The sequence below is a fragment of the Taeniopygia guttata genome, chromosome 1A, assembly GCF_048771995.1.
Source record: "Taeniopygia guttata chromosome 1A, bTaeGut7.mat, whole genome shotgun sequence".
Classification (NCBI taxonomy): domain Eukaryota; kingdom Metazoa; phylum Chordata; class Aves; order Passeriformes; family Estrildidae; genus Taeniopygia; species Taeniopygia guttata.
Window position 1 is genome coordinate 53,166,576 of NC_133025.1, and position 21,051 is coordinate 53,187,626.

The 21,051-nt window shown below is 43.4% G+C and overlaps 1 protein-coding gene across 2 annotated transcripts in view; it reads right to left on the bottom strand.

Annotated features, from left to right (window-relative positions):
• Positions 1–20,837, bottom strand: part of CHST11 (carbohydrate sulfotransferase 11) — a 158,400-nt gene extending 137,563 nt beyond the window's left edge. Inside the window, exon 1 of one of the 2 annotated variants that reach the window (XM_072923466.1) lies at positions 20,595–20,837. In XM_072923466.1, coding sequence (XP_072779567.1) covers positions 20,595–20,697 — 103 coding nt within the window. In that variant the 5' untranslated portion in view covers positions 20,698–20,837. Of the gene's footprint in view, positions 1–20,579 lie in introns of both variants that reach the window. The other variant, XM_012569233.5, reaches the window with a different exon arrangement.
• Between the last annotated feature and the right edge of the window lie 214 nt (positions 20,838–21,051).

A 21,051-nucleotide genomic window follows, 5' to 3' on the forward strand; every position in this document is an offset into this window, starting at 1 on the left:
CCCTGTGACAGGAGACATTATAGGCTGTAGATCCCACATTGTGTTGATACATCTGCCAGCAACTGAACTTGGATATTGCCAAATTACACCTAAAATCACAAAATTACTAAGAAACTTGAGGGATAAAATGGATGACTTAAAATTTGTCGCTGTGATCACATACCCAGGAACAGAAGCAGAGAAAGGACAGAACAGGAAACTCTCAAATATAGCAGGGACAACATTTATTAAGCTTGCAGCCCATTAGCACTAACCTGTATTCAAATAACCTCCTAAACATCTTTGCATGAAGCATGAGATGCAGCAAGAAAAGCACAGCATATTGGAAAAACATGTTCATAAAGGGAACACCCTCATTTGCCATTACTTCATAGTCATTGTCACAAATTAGCATTAAAGCTCTGTATCCCCTCAGCCAGCATAAAGCACATGCCAAATCTATTTTAGTGTTGTTCCCTTTTATTAGATATAGAAATCACATGCACAATTCACTGATAAAATGAACATGGATTACATTCTAGTTCTTCATCTCAACATCATTCAGTACCATTTATTTCACATCAAATTAGAAGACGTTTCAAGTTCCTTAGCAACAATCTCAACCAAATATACAGGGCTGCACTGCATAGAAGTGTAAAATATAATGATGCAGGCAAATATCTCCAGCATGAGGCCCTCACCCAGCAATCCTGGGAGTATTCCGCAGTTTAAACCACTGTTTGTACAGCCTCCTGGGCCTACCATCAGACAGTGCTGAGAAGGTTCTGACACCAGGAAAAATGCTACTCCACTAGTTCATGTACAACTTCTGTCCCATCTGCAACAAAACATGCAGGAAGCATCTTGCACTTAAGTGGCTGCAGATATTGGATTCAAATTAGGTCTCACTTTGCTCACAGATTTCCCCCTGTGCTGAGATCCTAACAATAACCACAGCTATACCAAGTGGCAGAACTTACAAGCAAAGTATGCAAATAAGTGAGAAGTGCTCAGTGTGGACCAGGATGACTCAGCAGGTGATCATATATGTATATATATATATATACATATATATATAGAGCTACATGAGTAAACAGGAATCGCTGGGGAGGAGGGCTGGTTGTCACTTCAGAAGGGTGGATGGATTTTGTATTAAATAAATAATACACATTAGCAGTTTAAGAACTCATTAGTATTTTGTAAGTATTTTACATATTAAATTCTCTGAATTCTAATTACACTAAATGGGAAAGCTGAAGGCAGAGCCCAAAACTGAGCTGCCAAGCACTTTGAACTTTCCCATGGAGAACTGGCAATTTCAGATGCTGTAGGTCAGCCAGCTGATAGTGATCCTAAAAAACCATGCTATAAAAAGACTGTTGTAGCTCAGTGACAAAATAATGAGAAACTTTTCTTTTGATTTCTTTTTAAATTACTTTTCCACAATCTTACACACACAGAAGGAGCTTTTAAGTTTTTTCCTCTCTCATTTTGCTGAATTTCTCTAACACAAAGTAGCTGTGAAAGCAAGAAACTATTAAACTGTTCATTGAAGACAGCAATTAAAGGTGCTGGAAGGAGAGGGCATGAGGACCCAGGACATGAAATCACTTTGGCTGACCCCCTTGGCCAAGCAGAACAGCTTCACGAGGCAGAGTGAACACCAATCCCCACAGCTCAGTGCCATGAGCCCCATTCTGAAAAATGGGGAGTTACAAGATTTATTTTCCCTGCTTCACTGGGAGCCATCTGAGGGACACAATTTCATCTCAATTGGGTAAAGCAGAAGAGTTTCAACTTCCTTAAGCAAGTAAACTTTGAAAACAAGTAATTTTGCAGCAGGAGATAGGGAAAAGGAAAGGAAGGAATAGATAACTGAAAAGTTAAATAACGACATAGAAAGGTCAATTAAAATAATTTTTAATGGAATACTAACAAAGGAAGTTGATGAGAGTGCTGCAGTGCTCTATACAGAGAAATAGTTTGGTGATTAAATAAAACAAAACACCAAAGGCAAAGGATTTGACTTACTGTGGAGTCATGCCTGATCAAAAATGTTTAATTAAGACTCTGGGGCTTGTTCAAAGCCACCAGAAACAGTTTGAAACAAAATGAAGTTTTCCTAGCACCACCAAAAACTATGTTGTTAGGAGAATGTTGGAGGTCAGAGAGCTTACACTGAACTTGGAATAAAAAAGTTAAATATAAATAAAAGAAAAAACCCTTTCTCGTCTCATTTGTGTCCACATCACAGAGCATTCCCAGGAAGCCTTCACTTGACAGCAGACCCTAAAGCAGCTTAGACCAACACAGATCCTCTTGCCTTTCAGTGCTCTCTGTGCCCAAGGGAGATGTAGAGGTGACCTAGAAGCAGAACATTTTCAGCACCCAGTCCACATTCAAAGCTTCATAAGTTCTTCTTAAAAAAATAGGAAATCTTGGATTTATGCAATTAAATCATCTCATCCTTGTTGAGAACACATCCAAAACACAGAAGCTATCATAAAAATTTGCATCGCTAAGGAAGAGAAAATGCATTCTGAACTCTTTGGGTGCTGCCAAAAAAGACACAGCCGTTATTGCCAAATGTTGCATTCTCCACAATTTCTAAACAGACGTGCCTCTTCCCTGTACCAATCTTTAACTGGCTCTGTTACAGTCCCCTCCAGATCACTTACTGGAAAGGGAAAATAGTAGGAATAAACTTATTAGAGATGACAGTAAATCTGCTTCTTGCTGAAACTCTGATGCTGAAACTCTAGTTCTGATGGAGCTGAGTTAGGGCCACCGTGACAGGTCCTGGCTGTGACTGTGCATGGTGTCACCTACCCCAACCTCACACCTGCACCTCCCCAGCAGCTCTCACACCACACTGACCACCTGGGCCAAGGCACCACACTCCCTAAAAACTGCCTGAGACACACACAGGAACACACAGCCCTCCAAAAAACATGGTTCTGATGAACTCCCTGATCAAACAGGCACAAGGTGCCAGAGCAGTGGGGCTGGAGCAGCAGAGCAGGGTAAAGACAACTGTATGCAGGTGACACACATCAGGTGACATACAGAAAACTAACATAAGAAATACAGACTGGGTTCAACAAATGAACAGAGACTCCTGCTCCAAATGCACACCCAATTGTTTAACCCTTGATTTTTTCACAGCATTTCCCTATGCTCTCCACCTGTGACCTCCTGGCTGTTCATCCTCACCTCCCAGCTGTCACTGTAGCACCTCACATAGGTGAGGACAGGCAGGAAGATGATTCGATGGAATGAGTGTTTTCCTCTACTTCAGCTATGCCAATGACTTGATTTTGAAAGCTGTGCCTGTAAGGATGATTTAAAGGTGTAACTTACAGCCACAGGCACACCTGTAAGCATGTTTTTGAAAACATTCACTGGATTGGCTTTTCATCACTGTTAGCCATAAGCACATTAGTTCTACACAATGATGCAGCAGCAGCTACAAGTGGCTATCCCCCACCAAAGCTGCTGTCCTCTGAAGGCTACCAAATCCTGCCCAGCCTTCCTCCCTGAGGGAAGGCAGCACATCCCTACTCATAAATGCTACAACTTCAAACACAGACAAAGCCACTGCCTTCAAACATTCATCTTTTAACTCCCTAGCAACAATTCTCTTTTGCCAGAATTCTCTACGCCACTTGCACTTTTTTATTTTTACTGAGGTCTCTTCTTATAATGCTTACAAGTACACAAACAGCGTCACCTTCATCTTCAATAAGTCTTTTAAGCCTCAAAGACTGAAGATTTTCAGTACAATGGTGAATTTTTCACTTGAAGTTTAAGTATGGAACAAAACCCCACTTTAAAGCAAGACGTCTCAGTCTGACACTCAAGCTTGAAACAAAGTGACATTTAGGCTTTGATCCTCAATCCCACTCAAAAATCAGCTTTGGAAACAGATCCAAAGTTATCAAGGACCAATCTCTGAATCAATTTCAAACATGACCCAAACTGTCAGTCTTGCAATTAAGATCCCCTCTGCAGAGATTAACACTGTATAAATGGATATAATTTAAATTCTCCTTCCACAAATCTAAATTTTTACAGTCAGATCACTTGACAAACTTTCCATTTACAGTTTGGCTTCACTGGAAGTCCAAGTTCCAGACTTAGCTCTTGGATGCCATGAAATCTGTCTCTTTCAAACTAATGTAAATCAGGAGATTTTTTTTTTTTTTTTTGCTGACGATATATGAAGATAAAACAAGATTCATTTGTTTTTCATGTCAGTGTTGTATCTGTTTTCTCTTCTTGCCTTCCTCCAAGGATAACTGGCAAGACCCACACTTCCAGCACTGTAGTAGATCCTGGGAAAGCCAAGCAGCATGACTACTTCTGCCATTGCAGTTCTTCAGCAAGCATGGAAGGATCAAAATAAAAATACCACACAAATCCACTGCCAATCTTGCTAGAAAAGTCCTAACAAACTCTTCTACGGCTTGCAAGCATTCTTGGCCATCCTGTCAACTAATTACTTCTGCTTCCCAGTCAGTCCTGTGCACAGGTGGAAATACCTTCCTCCTCCAGAGGTATTGCCCCTGAATAACGTATTTCAAGAAAAAGCAAAAGCAGTCAAGTACAAGACAGAAATCACAGCTAAGAATAACCAGTGTGCTGTGAAACACAAACCCTTAACAATATTAATCAATAATGCATCATAAAAATGCAAGCCTTAGCAGAGGAAAGTGGCATACTAAATGGCTCATAAGAAAGGATTAATATATTCCTGTCACAATGGAATTGAGTGACAGAGTGGAATTGAGAATTAGGGGAACTCGTCCTTACTGCTGAAGATAAACTGCTCTCTGTTACCTCCCAATTTAATTTGAAGTATGTGTTAGCACTGATAACCCAGCCCTAAGGTGGTGACTGTCAGAATGAAAAGCACGGCAACACTGCAAAAGAACATTCATTTGCAGATTAACTAGCATACATGGTAAAAGGATAAAAATGTAAATTAATAATTAAAACTTTACTTATCAGTTTATTATTCCAACACAACCTGCAGAATCTGTTGCTAGTTAGGTTGACACTTCTCAGCTGAATCCACATATGTTTCTTCTGCTCACTCGTTCAGAAGTACAATTCCCTCCCTCCAGAAGAACCTTCTACAGAGCAGAGTAAGAAGCCCCAGAGTGCAGCAGCTCCCTTTTTCCATACTTACAAAAAAGCTTCTCTTGCCTTAACACCTACAATAGCTCGACACATTTCCTACATGCACCCAGAGGTTCCAGTGGTGTTCTTTATTTCATGAAAGCATTTTTTTAACAATATTAAGTTCAGTAATCTCTTTATAATTATACTGAAATTCTGACTCAAAAAACCCCACCTGGTGACATATTTCTCCTCAGTACTACTAATGCCCACTAATGGGAGTACTTGAAAATCCCACATTTTTTAAAGCAAACAATCTAAAAATCCAATCAGACATGTGCTTTGATCAGCTTCTGCCTGCTTCCCCAGCAGTTCCAGCTCAAGAGGCGCATCAACATGAATTGTTAGGAATGGCCCAGCATGGAATAGCAGGGAGTAACGTGCATGCCAGTACCACTACAGCGAGACAAAAGGGCCAGCAGGCAGAAGAAGAGGCAGTAACAAAAGCCATGACCTTCAATATTCTTGCATGTCACCATCCAGCTCTGCCAGGGATCACACACTTGGAAAGCTAGTCCTGCCCCTTTGTGAACACGTGCCAGGCTATATGGATCCATTTATTGAGAAGTTACTGGCTTTCCTTTGAGTAAGTATTCCTGAGGAAATAGATTTCCCTAGGAGGGATTGTTTCTCCTACATTATGCCTTTGCTTTCTGCCCTGAAAGTATACTCAACTCATATTTAGCATCCAAAACTGAGACAGTCTAAGAGCCAAGGTTACTCTGCAAGCCATTACACAAAACATGAAACCCTTACGACCATGGTGGTGGAACAACGGGCACAGCAAATTCTTCTCACTGCCTACCACTTGTCTCTGGCCCCCTCTGCAGCACAAGGCCATCTGTGAGGGCTGTCAGAAGAGCTTCTTCAGGAGTTGGTAAGTTAGTAGATCATAAAAATGAGCTAGCAAGCCTACTGCCAGGACCCTGGAGGAACAAAGAGATCTCAACCGCCCTGACCAACCTTCCTAGAGTTGCACCTCTGTCACCAGAACTATCCCTTCCTTCCCACCATGCTTGTCCTTGTTCCTCTGACATTGCCCAAAGACATGATTATTCAGTAGTAAGCCTGAAGCTTACTAGGTTGAACTGCCAGCTCCTCAACCACTTCCTGAAGTATGGGCATATGCTAGGAAGGAGGTTAGTTTTACTGATTAGGCCAGTTTACTGCAACTTAGTCTCCCAACACACACAAGAACAGTGCTGGGGCACAGCTCATCCCAACACAGATGTCATGAGAGCACACTGCTCACAGAGGCAGCCCAGCCCAGTGTTCTACAAAGCAGGACACTGCCTGTCCCAGGAAGGAGACCACAGGACCAACTTACGGAGCACAAATGCACAGTGTTGGTAGAAGGCATTTCAAGATATGCAGGGAAGAACACAAGTGGGAAGCTACAGACAACCTATGCTTGGCTTACCATGTGCAGACATGGCTGCACATATCCTTACTCCAGCAGTAATGAAAAGGTGAGTGTTTTCTCCACCCATACCTTGAAGGTCTCATGTAGCCTGTATCTGACACAAATCCATTTCAAAGAAATTGCAGAAGTGAGTTGGTAACTGGGGTCAGGCACAGGCTCACATTTGAGTTTGAATAAATGAGTCAGAATTATCAGTTTTGGTAACGAGCAATTGTTTTCAGCAGTAATTTGCTTTTTCATTGTGCTGGTGATATGTTAAACTGTACAGGTTCAGAGAAGCTCTGTAAAACATATCCCTGTTGCCACTGCATGTCAGGCCCATCAGACTCCTGCCCTCAACCTCTGGTCTGCTTTGTGCCTGCCACAACACCGTGCTTCAGGTGAGCCACAGAGATAGAGTGTGCCCTGGCACTGCAGAAGAGCAAGAACAGAGATAAAAGCAAGGCAGGAAACAACCCCTTCTTGCTGACAGCCAATTGTTTTGGTCCACTTCAACAGGAACTCATCTTTGCACCCTCTGTTCTGGATCAACACTCTTCACAAGAAGTCCCAGTCACACTTTAGCCATGTCAGGGGGGTTCTCAGATCACGTTCATTTATAGCACAACGCCCTTGCCACTGCCTTGCTCACATATGAGAAAGTGAGGCACATTTGGGGCCAAGTGCTCAACTTGCAACTTTGACCTCTCAACCTTGAGTTGTACTCACAGATTATTGGCAGCCTGGGAAGACAAAGCTTCCCTGCTTCCTTGTATCAACCTTTTCTTCCCAAGGGCCAAATTACAACAGACAAAGAAAGAAGCAATTAAATAAAATCCAAGTCTTATTCCCTGAACTTGACAACGTTTTCACATGTCAGAAAACTGCAAACCCATTTGCCAAAGGGCACAGGAATGGATGGGAGCTGAAAGGGCTATTACATAAATTAAGCACGTAAACACTGGTTGTCTGCTCAAAGCCCAGCTCCTGTAATTTTTCATGTGTGCAGTATTTGATGTGGCCATAACACCATTCCCATATGCCCTCACTTGAGGAAGATGGGAGCACATTTTTCCAGTTTGCTACATAACTACATTGTGCTTAAAACTGCCTGCACCTAGAAAACATGACAAACATGACAGAACCCTGCTATTTCCAGTGAGGGAGTCAAATGTGAAAAAAAGACATCACGTGTATATTTAGGCTATAATTGAAATTTTAAAGTGGTCTCTCTCCTGAACATTTGAAGAGATGTAGTGTGCAAGCAATCTACTACCAGCCACAACTTGTGACAGAGCAACATTTTTCATAATTCAATGCAAAATTAATCTGACAGATAAGCAAGAGGCAAACAAACACCAGAAGATATATTTTTTACAATGCTTGTTTGACTATGAGGGGGACATAGAAACTTAGAGGTCAGCAGGGGAGAGAAAAGGCAGGAAGAAAAGCATTCCTAGATGCCTTGCAGTGATGACAAGAAGTCCATCTCTTCAAAATGCCTCACTGCAGCTCTTAGTCCTGTACACTTGTGGGAAACAATCACTTATGTTCAGCAAGACAGATGGGAAATGTTTTGTTTCCAAGACTGAGGTAAAAAAAAACCCTTTCAAACATGCTAAGTAGCTTCCATTTCTCCACCTTGCACTGCATGAAAGATTATTTCTAATGCCACAGAACTTCACAGGAACTGAAAAAGATGCTAGATTGAGATCTGAGGCTGCTCTGAGCAAACACATTCATGAAATGCTGTACCAAAGTTTTCTTTTTCAAGGAATGAACATCAACAATGTTCCACAGGCACCAGAGAAAACATGGAGGTCTACAAGGGAAGGATCTGGGAGAGCATCAGCCAGCAGCTTCAGCCCCTCACAGAGATAGGTGATGACACCTTCCTGTCTTTGACTTTAAAACTGCAATAAGAGAAGAATGAGCAAAGTTCAGGGACAATATACTTTATGGACAGGCAATATTTTAATTTACAGCTATGTTAAACATTGGTGCATGAATAAAAACCCAGGATGCATCATGCACATCAGCCTTGATCAACATGTAAAAGCTTTGCTGACATAGCAAGACCACAGAAACGATACAGCTTAATTCCATGTATTTTTTTTTATCTTCCTTATTTTCGTAAACTTAGAGTTGCTGGCAAAACTTCTAGCAGGCCTGTTCAGAGAGGTAAAAGAAAATGAAAAGGGAAAAGGCAGGCCTTTTTTCCACCCATATTGATCCAGCAAAACTCTCATTGGCAAAAGCTGCTCAAGCACAACACTATCTGGAGTAAGTCAGACTTGCTATTCCAGAAAATAAAAACAGACTTTAAGTACAGGTGTGGCCTCCACCTCAGTCTGGTCTCATGGAGGCAGCACTTTGTATAGAAGCTCCCAAAAGGAGCTCTCAAAGCCCCATGTATCTGCACCAGGAGCATTTTCCTGTCAGGAGCACTCCAGAGGACAGAAGACTATCCTCAACATCATCCTTACAAGCAGAGAGCACACCTGGAGGGGGCTGCAGAGGTGTTACTTGGGCTGAGTAATGGGAATCAGGTTGTGCCTCCTATCTAGTTTGCACTATGGTCTATTCCAAACCTATAGGGGATGGCAAACCTCAGATCATATAAGCTCAAGAAATCTATCTTACCACTCCAGTTTTATTCCTGAATGCGCCACTAGCCTGGTGGGAAACTATTAAACAAATCCCAGTACACATACCCTTCCTCCTTCCTGACCATGCTTCAGTGTCCCTAGCTATAGGGTGAAAGAGAAAGCATGGACCTACTTGATGGACCATTTTGAAGCTTTCTGATTAAAGTAAGTATTACTGGCCCAGCCGTAGATTTGGACCCAAATTCTCCAAGATTTCCAGAAACGCTGTTCCTAACTCACTCCCACTGAAAGCTTCAACTTCAACAGACAGCAGGAAAGCCCAGACTCACCATTAACCAACTTACAACACACATGACTTGACACTCAGCAGTGCTTACAGGCCCCCAAAATGCTAAAAATGTACACCAGGCATAAACCATTCTGGCAAGGTAGGAGTGGCTGAGGTATAATCTGATGACAAGAGATCCCCTCACAGCTGGAATGGGAGCCTGAAATAAATCTCTTGGTCACATCCCAATGAATGCAGAAACAAGCAAAAGGTCTGAAGACTTAAAAAAAAAAAAAAAAAAAAAAGGGGGGTGGGGGGAAAGCCTCTGTGAAGACTGGCAGTGGGAAAAAAACCCAGCTAGTTTGGACATATAAGAATTATGGCCTGTTTCCCTTGGTGCCCAGGCACACTGGGGGGAATGAGACACATTTCTAGCTGCACAAAGAGTTCTCACAGTACTGTGTTACCATGCTGGCTATAGCACTCTGGAGATGGATGAGGCTGTAAGGCACTGACGTTATATTGATGTATGGACTTCAAGCATTACTAATCATTTAGGCACAATAGACCTGTATATATATTTTGTTTTGCATCCTCTGCAAATATTCTCCTTTCTCTGCTCTGGAAGTTTTTCTTTAAAAGTGTTTAGGAAACAGACACAGAATGAGGAAAGTCTCATCAGCAACACTGATGTGTTCTGGGGAGGAGAGAAAGAAAAAAGGAAACAAAAAACAAACCACAAAAAAAAAAAACCCACAAGCTGGCTCAAGACAGCCAAATATGAAGGCAATTTTAATTAAATCACGTCTGTCTTATATCATCTATTTCAGCTAATTTAGCATCTCAAACGAGTTTTATCTTAAAATAGTTAATAGCTCTAGAAGCCCCAACTTCTTCCCAGTTTTTTTCTTTAAAGCAATTACATTTTTGCTACTGCACCAGAAATATTAATAGCCTTTTCTGCATGAGACAGAGAAGCTCTACAGCAGGACAAGAAAGCTTTGATCCTATTGATGATCTGCATGCTGATGGTTACATACAGCTTGTCTGTTAATGTAATTTCTACTGAAGCTATTGAAAATAGGCAGCACTCCTCTCAATACTTCAAGCATGCACCTCTATAGGAGAAAAACCTTCCATTCTCTTGACTGTAGAAAGTACAAATAAGTGAGAAAAAAGACAAGCAAAGCTGTTGCTCTACTGTATATTGGTCTGTAGGAAGACACAGAGGGACAAATTCTGCTCTTCATTACAGTACCTTTGATCCAGAATTGATCTAACCTAGTCAACCAAACTGACCCAGATTGACAGGGGACAAAGAGTTCAGGGCTCTACCCAAGCCTGCAGTCCTGTATTTCTACATCCAAGGGGAATGTATGCCCTTTGTGCAACCCAAAATCCTCTGCTCTAGCACAGTAGACCTGACCCGGTACTTACTAAAATCAACTGAAAAGCAGCCACTAAAAGCAGTCTCCCCAGCCCATCATGCAGACCTTGTGCCATCCACCCACCAGCAAATTCAAGCCACTGAGTGTACACCTTTCAGGAAAAAAAAACAAAACAAAACAAAAGTAAAATCTTATGGCTTGCCCAAAACAAAACCCCAAACCCAAGAGCCTAGCAGGGAGCCATGTTCACTCTGAGCTTCCCTAGCCTTGCCACAAATAACAAGTAAGACTGGTCTGGGAAGAGAAGGAGTGTGGAAAGGCAGAGATTATCTGGCACAGTTCACAGGATTGCCAGTGCCATGGTGGCAGGAACTCTGCACAATGCCCAGCTGACTGATCCTGTCACAGTTAATAAATCCACAAGTGGGACACTGCAATGCCTGGGAGTGCATGTGTCCACAGTCACCCTTGCAGTCCATCACACACTGGTGTATTACCCCAATGATTAGAAATTATTTCAACTTCATAATTACGTGCACACATATACATGCTTAATTCTAAAGATAAAATGCTCATCACCATCTGGAAACTCAAAGGTATTTTAGAAGTTAATCAAGACCAAAATACACAATCAAGACAGGCTTTATCGTTTTGTATTTATGACCCCAACTGACATTTTATTTATCACCAAGTGTTTAAAAAGTGTTAAGGCCCTCCTCCTCAGTTACTATAAATTTCCTGCTACCACTTCCAACACAGTCTTCCAACACAGTAATCTGTAAAAATACAGATTACTAGAAGGACATATTCGGCTCCTGGTACCCACCAGCATGGGTGCAGAATGTGCTGTTACGTGTCAGGTCACTTCTGATAATGCAGACACTTTTGCTCTGCCTGCATACCAATCAGCTTTAGAGCACTATAATGCAAATAGTCTTTAAAAGGATTTTAACAACCTAAAGCTCTTTGTTTTAAGACAAGGTATTACAGTAAAGTTCATCCATGAGATCCACTTACAGTCACTGTATTAATTATATGTCTACCTTGCCTAATTCAAAATCCCTACAAGCTATCAATTTTAAAGTTTTTGATTCCTTTATACAATCATTTATCAGCCAAAAAAAAAGTATGAAAAAAATAGCTACAATGTCATTATTAAATGAACTCAGAAGGTATTACTCTAAGGGTCCTGAAGCCCACCTTTTTATCATCTACAAAATGTATCTTGAGTGCCCATGTCTTAAAAATTAATAAAAGGGGGGGAAAAAGAATTCCACAGTTCTCTGGTTTTTACAGAGTACAATGTGTTCAAGAAGTGGATTGAAACCCAACAAAGTCTTTTATTCCTTGTGGATTATATATGTGCACTTTGCAATTAAAAATCTATGTTTCCTACCACTCAGCCAAATCACATAAAAAGAGACAATTTTTTGATATTAAGATGAGTAAGGAGGGCATCTTTCAGCCTGAGACAATGCTCAAAGCAGCAGCAGCGGTTCCTCTGCAGATTGAGCACAGCTGAGGATGAGAGCCTGCTCATTTACCTCCTAGAGAAGAGAGAGAAAGAGGGGCCTGATCCTGCAAAACCACACATGGATCACTTTACTCACATCCTTGAAACCAAGGCTGCCTCTCCCTGCCAAAGGAAGAGCAGACAACACTTAGAGGATGTGAGCATTTCACACGGTGCAGTCCACCTACCTCCATGACATGTGCTGGATACAGCTACCATCTCCCAAACCCCCAGAATCACAGTGCTGTGAGAAATTCTGCTCGATGGCATTGTTTGTATTTTCCATTTCCCCCTGCACTTTCTTTTACGTTTTTTCATAGGAGTGTGAAGCCATCACAGCAGTGATTGATAGTAATAGAGCAAAGTCATCCCTCAGTGTCTACAGCCTGGCACAAACACAATGAAGGCTACCTTGAAGAGATACTCTTACTGTTTAAATTGATACCCTGACAAACTATAAAAATCCTTGCTCCTACAGTCTACAAAGAATTAACAAAATCATTCCTCTCTCAACCTGGATGTTTCCAAATGTGTAAGTTGAGAAAGAGCAGCAGAAATGAGAAACCACAATTATCACTCATTTCACTCAGTAAAATAACAAAGGCACCTATGTGGAGCACATGACACTTCTGGGATTTTTTTTTTAATATCAAAGAACTTCATATTCCTTACAGCAGCCTTGTTAGGAGAAAAAGGTTTGCACTTCAGAAATCACTGCATTTGGATTAGCTGGGCCACCAACTACAGATTTTGTAAAGGGTGGGAAGATGGGTGTGCATTCACACACATTTGTGTGTATAGCCCTCTTTTTTTTCCAGTCAGCATTTTATAAGTGCTCATACTCAGCTTTTTTTTAATGCACAGATTCATATTTGTCAAGGGAAAAGACATTAAATACTCAGTTTCCAAATCTAGCCTCAGTGTCAGTCAGTGTGTTCTAATGAACATTTTCCTTCAAATGTTCCAGTGGCAGCCATCTAATTTTATTTCTTTTAAATAGCATTCCCTTCTGATGCTTGTAACCTAAATGTTAATGCCTCATTCAGGACCTCATCTCTAATGTGTAAAATTAATATGACCAAAAGGAAAGCTATCATCTGCTTTCATTGCCAACTCTGCACAGTGTAAAAAGCAACCAAAAAGCATTACTATTTTAAAATACCTCTGAAAACCCTGGATATTTAAATGTTAAATGCATACGGCAGTGAATTTTCTTTATACAAGGAAGCCTTCCTTGTATCCCATGGACACAAAGCTTCCTTGCTGCAAATTAACAAATGCTTGTGCTGCACCTACTTATACCATGCTGTTACCCAAAGTCCTGTTAGCATATCACAGAAATGAGAGTCCTGTCATCCACTGTGGCTCTCTGAGGCTTGCTGCCACAGAGCTTTTTAATCGGAGTTCCTAGAGTGGAACCAGTAAAACCAGCTCCCAGAGACATTCCTGCAGTTCCCATGTTCTGTCCGAGGGGCTCCCCGCCAGCCTGCAGGGATCAGACATCACCGAAAGGGCAGAGCAGAGGATGCACACTGCCACAGGATCGTCAGCACCCTCATTGCTTTATTCCTTATTCCTAATCTGTGCACAGGTTGCCTTCCATTAGGTAATTCCTAGTGATGCCACAGGGGTTGTGACATCCCCAGAGGACACTGGGGAGGGAGCTGAAATCTAACACAGGCCATTCATATGGAAACCTACAATTTCAGTTTCACAGAAGGGAATGGATCTATTCCAGACAATTTCCGCAACAGCTAACTCCTTATAAAGGAGCATGTGGAGAGGGCAAGAAAACAAACCACATTCATTGATCAGCATTAAATGAAAAGTCGAGGATGAAAGTATTACACCAGAGAAGCAACCCAGAGTCCAAGCATATATGCGGTAAAATTTTGGTTTATCCATGAGACTTTAGTTTCAGGTGCCAAGAAATTACATGAAAGGGGGAACATGCTGCATCCTTTGCTGATTAAATTCACAAAATTGAAATCCAAGAAAATCTATGTGTCTGGAGGCATTAACTGAAGATAATTAGGAACTGAATTCTTTCACTGATTGCAGTAGTTTCTGGTGGTCTCACCTTCTAGTTAAGAGCACAAGGCTTGCGCCAGAAACCCCACTTTGTCACATGCAAGCATTCTGCCCACAACAAAAGGACAATATCTATAACCTGAGTACTGAAACGCAAATAATGAGAACTCAACTGAACTCAGTTGGAATTGTGACTGAATGCACAAATACCTCGTCCACGAAGCTCTGAATGAGCTACAGGGAACAGAAACATACAACAAAACACAAACATGCTTTGAAATGTTATCCTTGTAAGATAGTAGGTGGCTGCTGAATCTAAGTAACCCACCCCAGGTCTACACAAGTACATAATTCCTGAACTTAATCTCATTCCTTTAATGTGAAGGGGAAAACTCCTCTTTTCACTGATTTCAGCTGGGTCCCTCATCCACGCATCTTATGCTTCATTTTATGTATGTTGACACTTCAACAAGTCACACACAGAACTCAAACGTTTGCTTTGAACTGCACAAACAATCAGAAAGAAAAACCATCAGATTCAAATCATTGTGTCTGCCATCCCAGTCCTTAAGTCCCTCAGGATCAACTCAGAGGTGATACATAATACATATGCATCAGCCCAAAAGGCTTGAGAGGAAAAAATTGTGCTAGAATGACATTCACACAAGGACAACTGCAGCAGCTTTGTCAGGCAGGATTTGATGTAGTACGTTTGGCAACAGAGTCAAACAAAATACAGTAATGCTGGCTTTGGAAAAAGTAACATGAATCAAATTTCTTCCAATTGTCTGAATCACTTTTAGAGTTAATTATATGGTACAGTATAAGATAAACTACCTGCCACTTCTGAAAAGTAATGGAAGCAATTTTAGAATTCAGAAAGATGCTCATATTTCTGAATATGCAATAAAAATGACATACTAGTTGCACCCAATCAATGGTACAAATTTGTTCATAAAAAGCATGGGGCATTTCAGTTCTATATGCTATTTTACTAAGTTCAAGACAAAGTTTCTGTGCACACTGACTTTATCTCTGAAAGAGTTACTTAAGCCAAGTCATGACACTTTATATCTGTGAATAGAGTGTCAATGCTTTGAAAGTTAGGACACACTTTTCCAAAACTGATACACAATAATAAAAAAAACCCAAAAACTTATAAAAACCTACACAGTAGAAAATGCAATAGTGGAGTAATAAATATTCTGATAAGTTAAAATGTAATAAGACATGACTGCGACATAATTACCCAGATAATTTTTGTTTGAACACATTCAGAGTTGTATTTTTATTTCTTCAGTTCAGCAAGCAGTTGTTGCAAAAACCTACATTCACTTGCACTGCAATGGAAAAAGCTGGTCTTCTAATAAGATTAATATTCACTAACCAGGAAGATTTTCACAAGATAGAAAGAGAAGCTTAACTCTCAACTGAAAGCAGTTCCAGACTACCAGTCTCTTTGAGAAGAGTGACCAGAGCAGGTTTGTTCACACTGATGACAGTTCCATGGAAATCTATGAAAAGCTTTTCTGGGGACACCAACAAACAGCTACAGCACACAGCAGGGTTTCTGGAGGATGGATTTCATTGCATGCAATTAAATGAGGGCCAGTTTCTCGTGGCTGGCAAATTTCTCTGTATCCCAAACAGAATAATTTAAAACCAGTATACAGGGTCCATCAAAGGAATGCCACACACCCAACTGCCTCGCAGATCTCATTCTCCTTTGTAAGCAAGAGAGAAAGCAAGGATCAATTGCAAGATGGGAGACTGCTGCATTGATTTTCAAACAGAATCTGCCATCAAAACCAATGGTGAACTTGTCTTCAGACATGAGGAAAACTCCTGTGGTCTGAGTTGTTCTGGTATTTGAGCAAAGGCAGACATCGGCTATCAGCCATTCCGTGTTGCATATGTAACTGAGATGATCATGGAATGAGGCAAGTCTGACCTTCATCAGCATCCAGGGGAGAGCAGTGCAAGTCTAAAACAGGAGATGGAAAATGCAGCAAAAAAAAACAAAAATGCAAGTGGGAGGTGTGGGAAGGGAATCAGGTTTAGAATAAGTCAATTTTATAAACCTGTCTGAGGTAAGATAAAGATAGTATTAACATCTTAACATCCTGCCTCTGCGAGGAGTTTTACACCTTGAGGGATCCTGACACACCACCAGTGTGACCCCCAGCCCGGCAGAGCAGCTCCTGCCACCACTGGGTGAGTCACAGTCCCCCGCCCGCTGCAGCTGGGCAGCCTACAGGACAAAGTAAACACATCAGTGAAAGTGTAGGCAGGCTAAAGACCAGTGAGCAAACTGATTTCACGGGAAATGCAGCAGATAAAACTATGTTGGGCTGTCACATAAAACCCCAAGACTGACCTATTTTACGCAGACAGAAGTTCCAGGAGCATGGAGCAATAATAAGCCTGCACTCAGTTATCTAGATAGCACATGGCAGGAGAGTGAAGGGGAAAAATATTTTGAGCAAAAGAAGCAGGGAAAATCAGCTATATATTGCTGTATCTCCAGCTATAGCTAACACTGCAGCATGGCTTTTTTCAGAAAAGGCTAGACAGGCAATGGGAAAACACATCAAAGTCCCCTCTATCACTTTTTCCCTCAGGAACAAATATAGCCTCAGACAAGCCACAACAGCCAGGATCATCTCCAAAGTTTTCTTTACAGTGATCCTGAGCACTGGAGAGCTGCACAATTCACCTTCCCTCAACAACAACTGGTTGGGGAACCTGACTTGGGAGGGTGGGTTCCCAGGCTTCAGCAATCTCTGACAAAACTCACACAATGCAAAGGTGCAATAACCAAACAGCACATTTACAGCTGGCTTCCCAACAAAGAATGGGAACACAGCCAAAAAGCGAAGAAACAGTGAAAACCACCTGATTTCCTTCCAGCATGAATGCGTTGGTATTTAAGATACGGAACAAGGGATACATCATATTCTTTTGCAAAGATAAGGCTAAGCTCATCTTCCCAGCTTCAGGCACTGGGTGTGTTTGCGTTGTTTGGGTTTTCTGCTTGTCTTTTTTAAACAAGGTTTCTGTTAACTACGTAACTTTCTTATTTTTTCACCCCAAAAGAAAAAAAAAAAAAGCTATCAGCAGAAATTTGTGTCTTACACTTCCAAAAGAGTTCCATATTCAGATCTCCTAAAATGGAAAATCCCCCCTAACAAATAAAGATTTAAAACCCAGGTGGGTTGGAATCATCATCTGGTGGCCTTCTAGCATCTCTCACCTTCACTTTCACCTGAAACTAACAAGAAAGCTTTGTAAGCAGCCTCCTGAAATTCCCTGAGAGATCTCTGGGACTCAAGAAACTGACAGTAAGGACCTGACACTTCTCATTGAGGACTTATCTGAAAACATTATTTCCTCTCCAAAAGGTTTGGGTGGGCATTTTTCATCTAATTCTGATTGCAAAGTACCTCTGAAGAGAGCATGGTAAGCTACCAACAACAGTGACAATGGCAAGCCAGAGATGAGAGACAGCTCCCTCCTGCAGCCATCCAAAGATATGCTTCAGTGGGGACCAACTAGAATTTAGAACACCCTCCAACAACAAAAAGGACATTAACCAAGATTTTGAAAGCTCTTAACACCTCCAGTCCTGACATACACTCTGCCCATGATCTGGCTTCAGTGAATTCTGACACACAAGAAACGTCACGAGCACGTTACAAAAAATTACTTAATTCCTAAAAATGATCCACTACCCAACGTATGCCACATTCACAGGTCTACCACCTCCTTCCCTCCTGACCCTTCAGGAACTCTACATTAAGCTATCACTTGCATTACCAGGATGGTAACAAGTACAATGGCATAACAGACACCTAAATGGGGAACTCTGTGCAGGACTTGAGTAGAGCTCGAGAGCTTCCCAGCAGTTACTGCTATGGAAACAGCCCACCAAAAAAAAAAAAAAAAAAAAAAAAAAAAAACAAAACACCCACAACCAAAAACCACCCAGAGATTAAGTTATAATGAAAAAGGCACAATAAAGGTTGTGATCTATTTATTTCCACTCACACTACCAACCTAAATATGTGTCACACAGAAAATGGGTGCACATTATCCTCCCGGTGATTTCACAGCATTGCATTCTCTCCTCAGAGTTTATGCTAAATCCTTTGAACTGTACTAAAATCTCAGCCTATTTATAGCCTCACAATACAATGAACATAAAGCCATAATCTCCAACAGTTAACTATAGGGCATATTGAAAATTCTTAAAAGATGATTTTTCTACATTCAAAAATTCACAGAAGAATATTTAGCCTAATCTTTCACCTACTGCATGCTAAGCTTGTGTTCCAGCAGTATAATTCATCTGGAACAAGGGGAAATAATAAGTCTTGGCCAAATTTTCTGAATATGTGTGCAAACTATATTATCTGTGGAACCCCACCAATTAAAATATCACACTTCTATTAAATTGGTTACAACCCATAATTCTGCATGGTGCCTTGAAAACCAGAAATAAAGCCTTGTCCAGGTCTGCTAAGGATTGAGTACTCCTTGTGAAACCAGTAAGCATGGGGCAGACACAGCAGGAAAGAGAATAAATATGCTAATTTTTCCAAGAAGTTGGCAGGTATTAACACAGATGGGCACCATACAAGAACACATTCATCAAGTAAATTATACCAACTCCGGAGGAGCAGGCAGCTGATAGAAGAACACCAAACAGGACTTGGCTTCACCACAGAACAGCAGATCTACTGATTCCTAATTCTATCAGTGCACCAAGCCTCTACCATTTGATGAAAAACTCTCCAAAAACTTTAAGGAAAAATCACTTCTCATAGAATCATTTAGGTTGGAAAAGACCTCTGAGACTGAGTCCAACCACTAACCCAGCACTGCCAAGTCCACCACTAAAGTATGTCTTTAAGCGCCACATATACGCATGGCAACTATAGGAGCCACAAACAGGGAAAGAAAGGATCTATTCAGATCGACTCTTTTTCTTTTTACTAGACTGCAATTCCCTTATCAGCTACAGCTATATGCCTATAGCCAGGACACTCGAGAGCTGGCAGCAGACAATAACAGGTACGGCTGGGAAGACTCGCCTGCTGAGGAGCGTCCCAGGCTGCCAGCCACAGCTGTTGGCCCACTACGAGGTATCACTCCCTCTTACCAGCCTCGCTCCTCTGCTCAGCTGTCAGATCCCTCCAAAAAGACACTGCAAGTGCAATTCCCACGTCATTTCTCAGGCAGAAAGGGGAAAAAGTGAGACAGACAGATCAAAATGATTTTTTTTTTTTGCCATGCTGGACAAATTTCACCAAGCTGCACAAAGCATCCACGAGGGGTCTGTGCACACAGCTGACACTGCATGAAGTTTTCATAGCCCAAGCCCACCTTTTTGTGAATCAGTAGCTGATCTACGTGGGACTTCCCTGGGAGCCAACATCTGCTGCCCCCGGTACAGGTCCGTCCCTAGGATGAGGGAAACCGAAAAGCTGAAGTGGCATTAGGTACCCGAGAGCGTGGATCCCTGCACTCTGCACGACGCTCTGTAGCCTGCATCCCTGCGGACACCCGTGCCCAGCCAGCGGCTCCACCCGGAGCTCCTCGGCCTCCAGAACACAGGGACACGGCAGGACCGGGCAGCAGCGCCGCGGGCAGGGATGGCCCGGGCCGGGCAGCCGCCGCCGCCGCTCCGGACAACTCGGGCGAGCCGACGCGGAGCTGCCGCCGGCGGCAGCGGGTGCCCTTGCCCCGGTGTCCCTGATACTTCCAAAATCGAAAAGCTGGGAAGACCCCGGCCCGCGACCCCTGACGGGAGAGGGGAGCCGGGCGCCGCTCCCGGCGAGAGGGACCCGCGGGGACCGGGCAGCTCCCGGCGCCCCTCAGCCACGCCGCGCTCGCCAGCCGCTGTCGCCTCCCGTCCCCCTTCACCAAACGTACGATATAAAGCGGAAAATAACAAAATTCTTAACCAAACCAACTTTCCTCCCTCCCGCGGGAAGTTTCCAGCGGGGGGGCGAGGCGACCTTCCCGCGGCCGCTGCGCCCGCCGCCGCCGAGCCCCGCGCCTGCCGCAGCGGCGCCGGGAGCCGAGAGCTGGAGCCGGGGGCAGCCGGCGAGGGCTCCCGGGGCGGCCGCCACCTGCGCCGGCGGAGAACGGGGAGGGCGCTGCCCTCGGCGGTGCCGGTGATGCCGGTGCGGTTGCGGTGCCCTACCTGGGTGCAACATACTTTGGAAATAGAAGATGACGAGGATGAAGGAGCCCACGGAAGTGACCAGGACCATCCTGCACACCCGGTTCATCCTCATTACTTCCAGCACCGCCGGCTTCATGGCGTTGTCCGGCGGCGCAGAGAGGGCGGCGGAGCGCGCAGGGCTGGCGCTGGGAGCCGCTCCGCGCCCGCCCCGCGCCGAGGAGCCGCCGCCGGAGGATGCCCGGGCGCCCGCGCCCCGCGCCGGGGGGCGTTAATGCCGCGCTGGGCGTGACCACGCGGCGCGCCAGGCGGAGGGGCGCTCTGCGCGCGCGGGGGGGAGGCGGGCCAGGCGGGGAGCCGGGGCGGAGCGCGCCCCCCCCCTCGCCAAGGGCAGAGATGGTCCCGCCCGGCGGCGGCGGCGGGCGGGGATGAGGCGGCGGCTCCGGGGGGCTTCGGGCCGCGCCCCGGGGGCGTCCGGCGGCCGCCGTCCGAG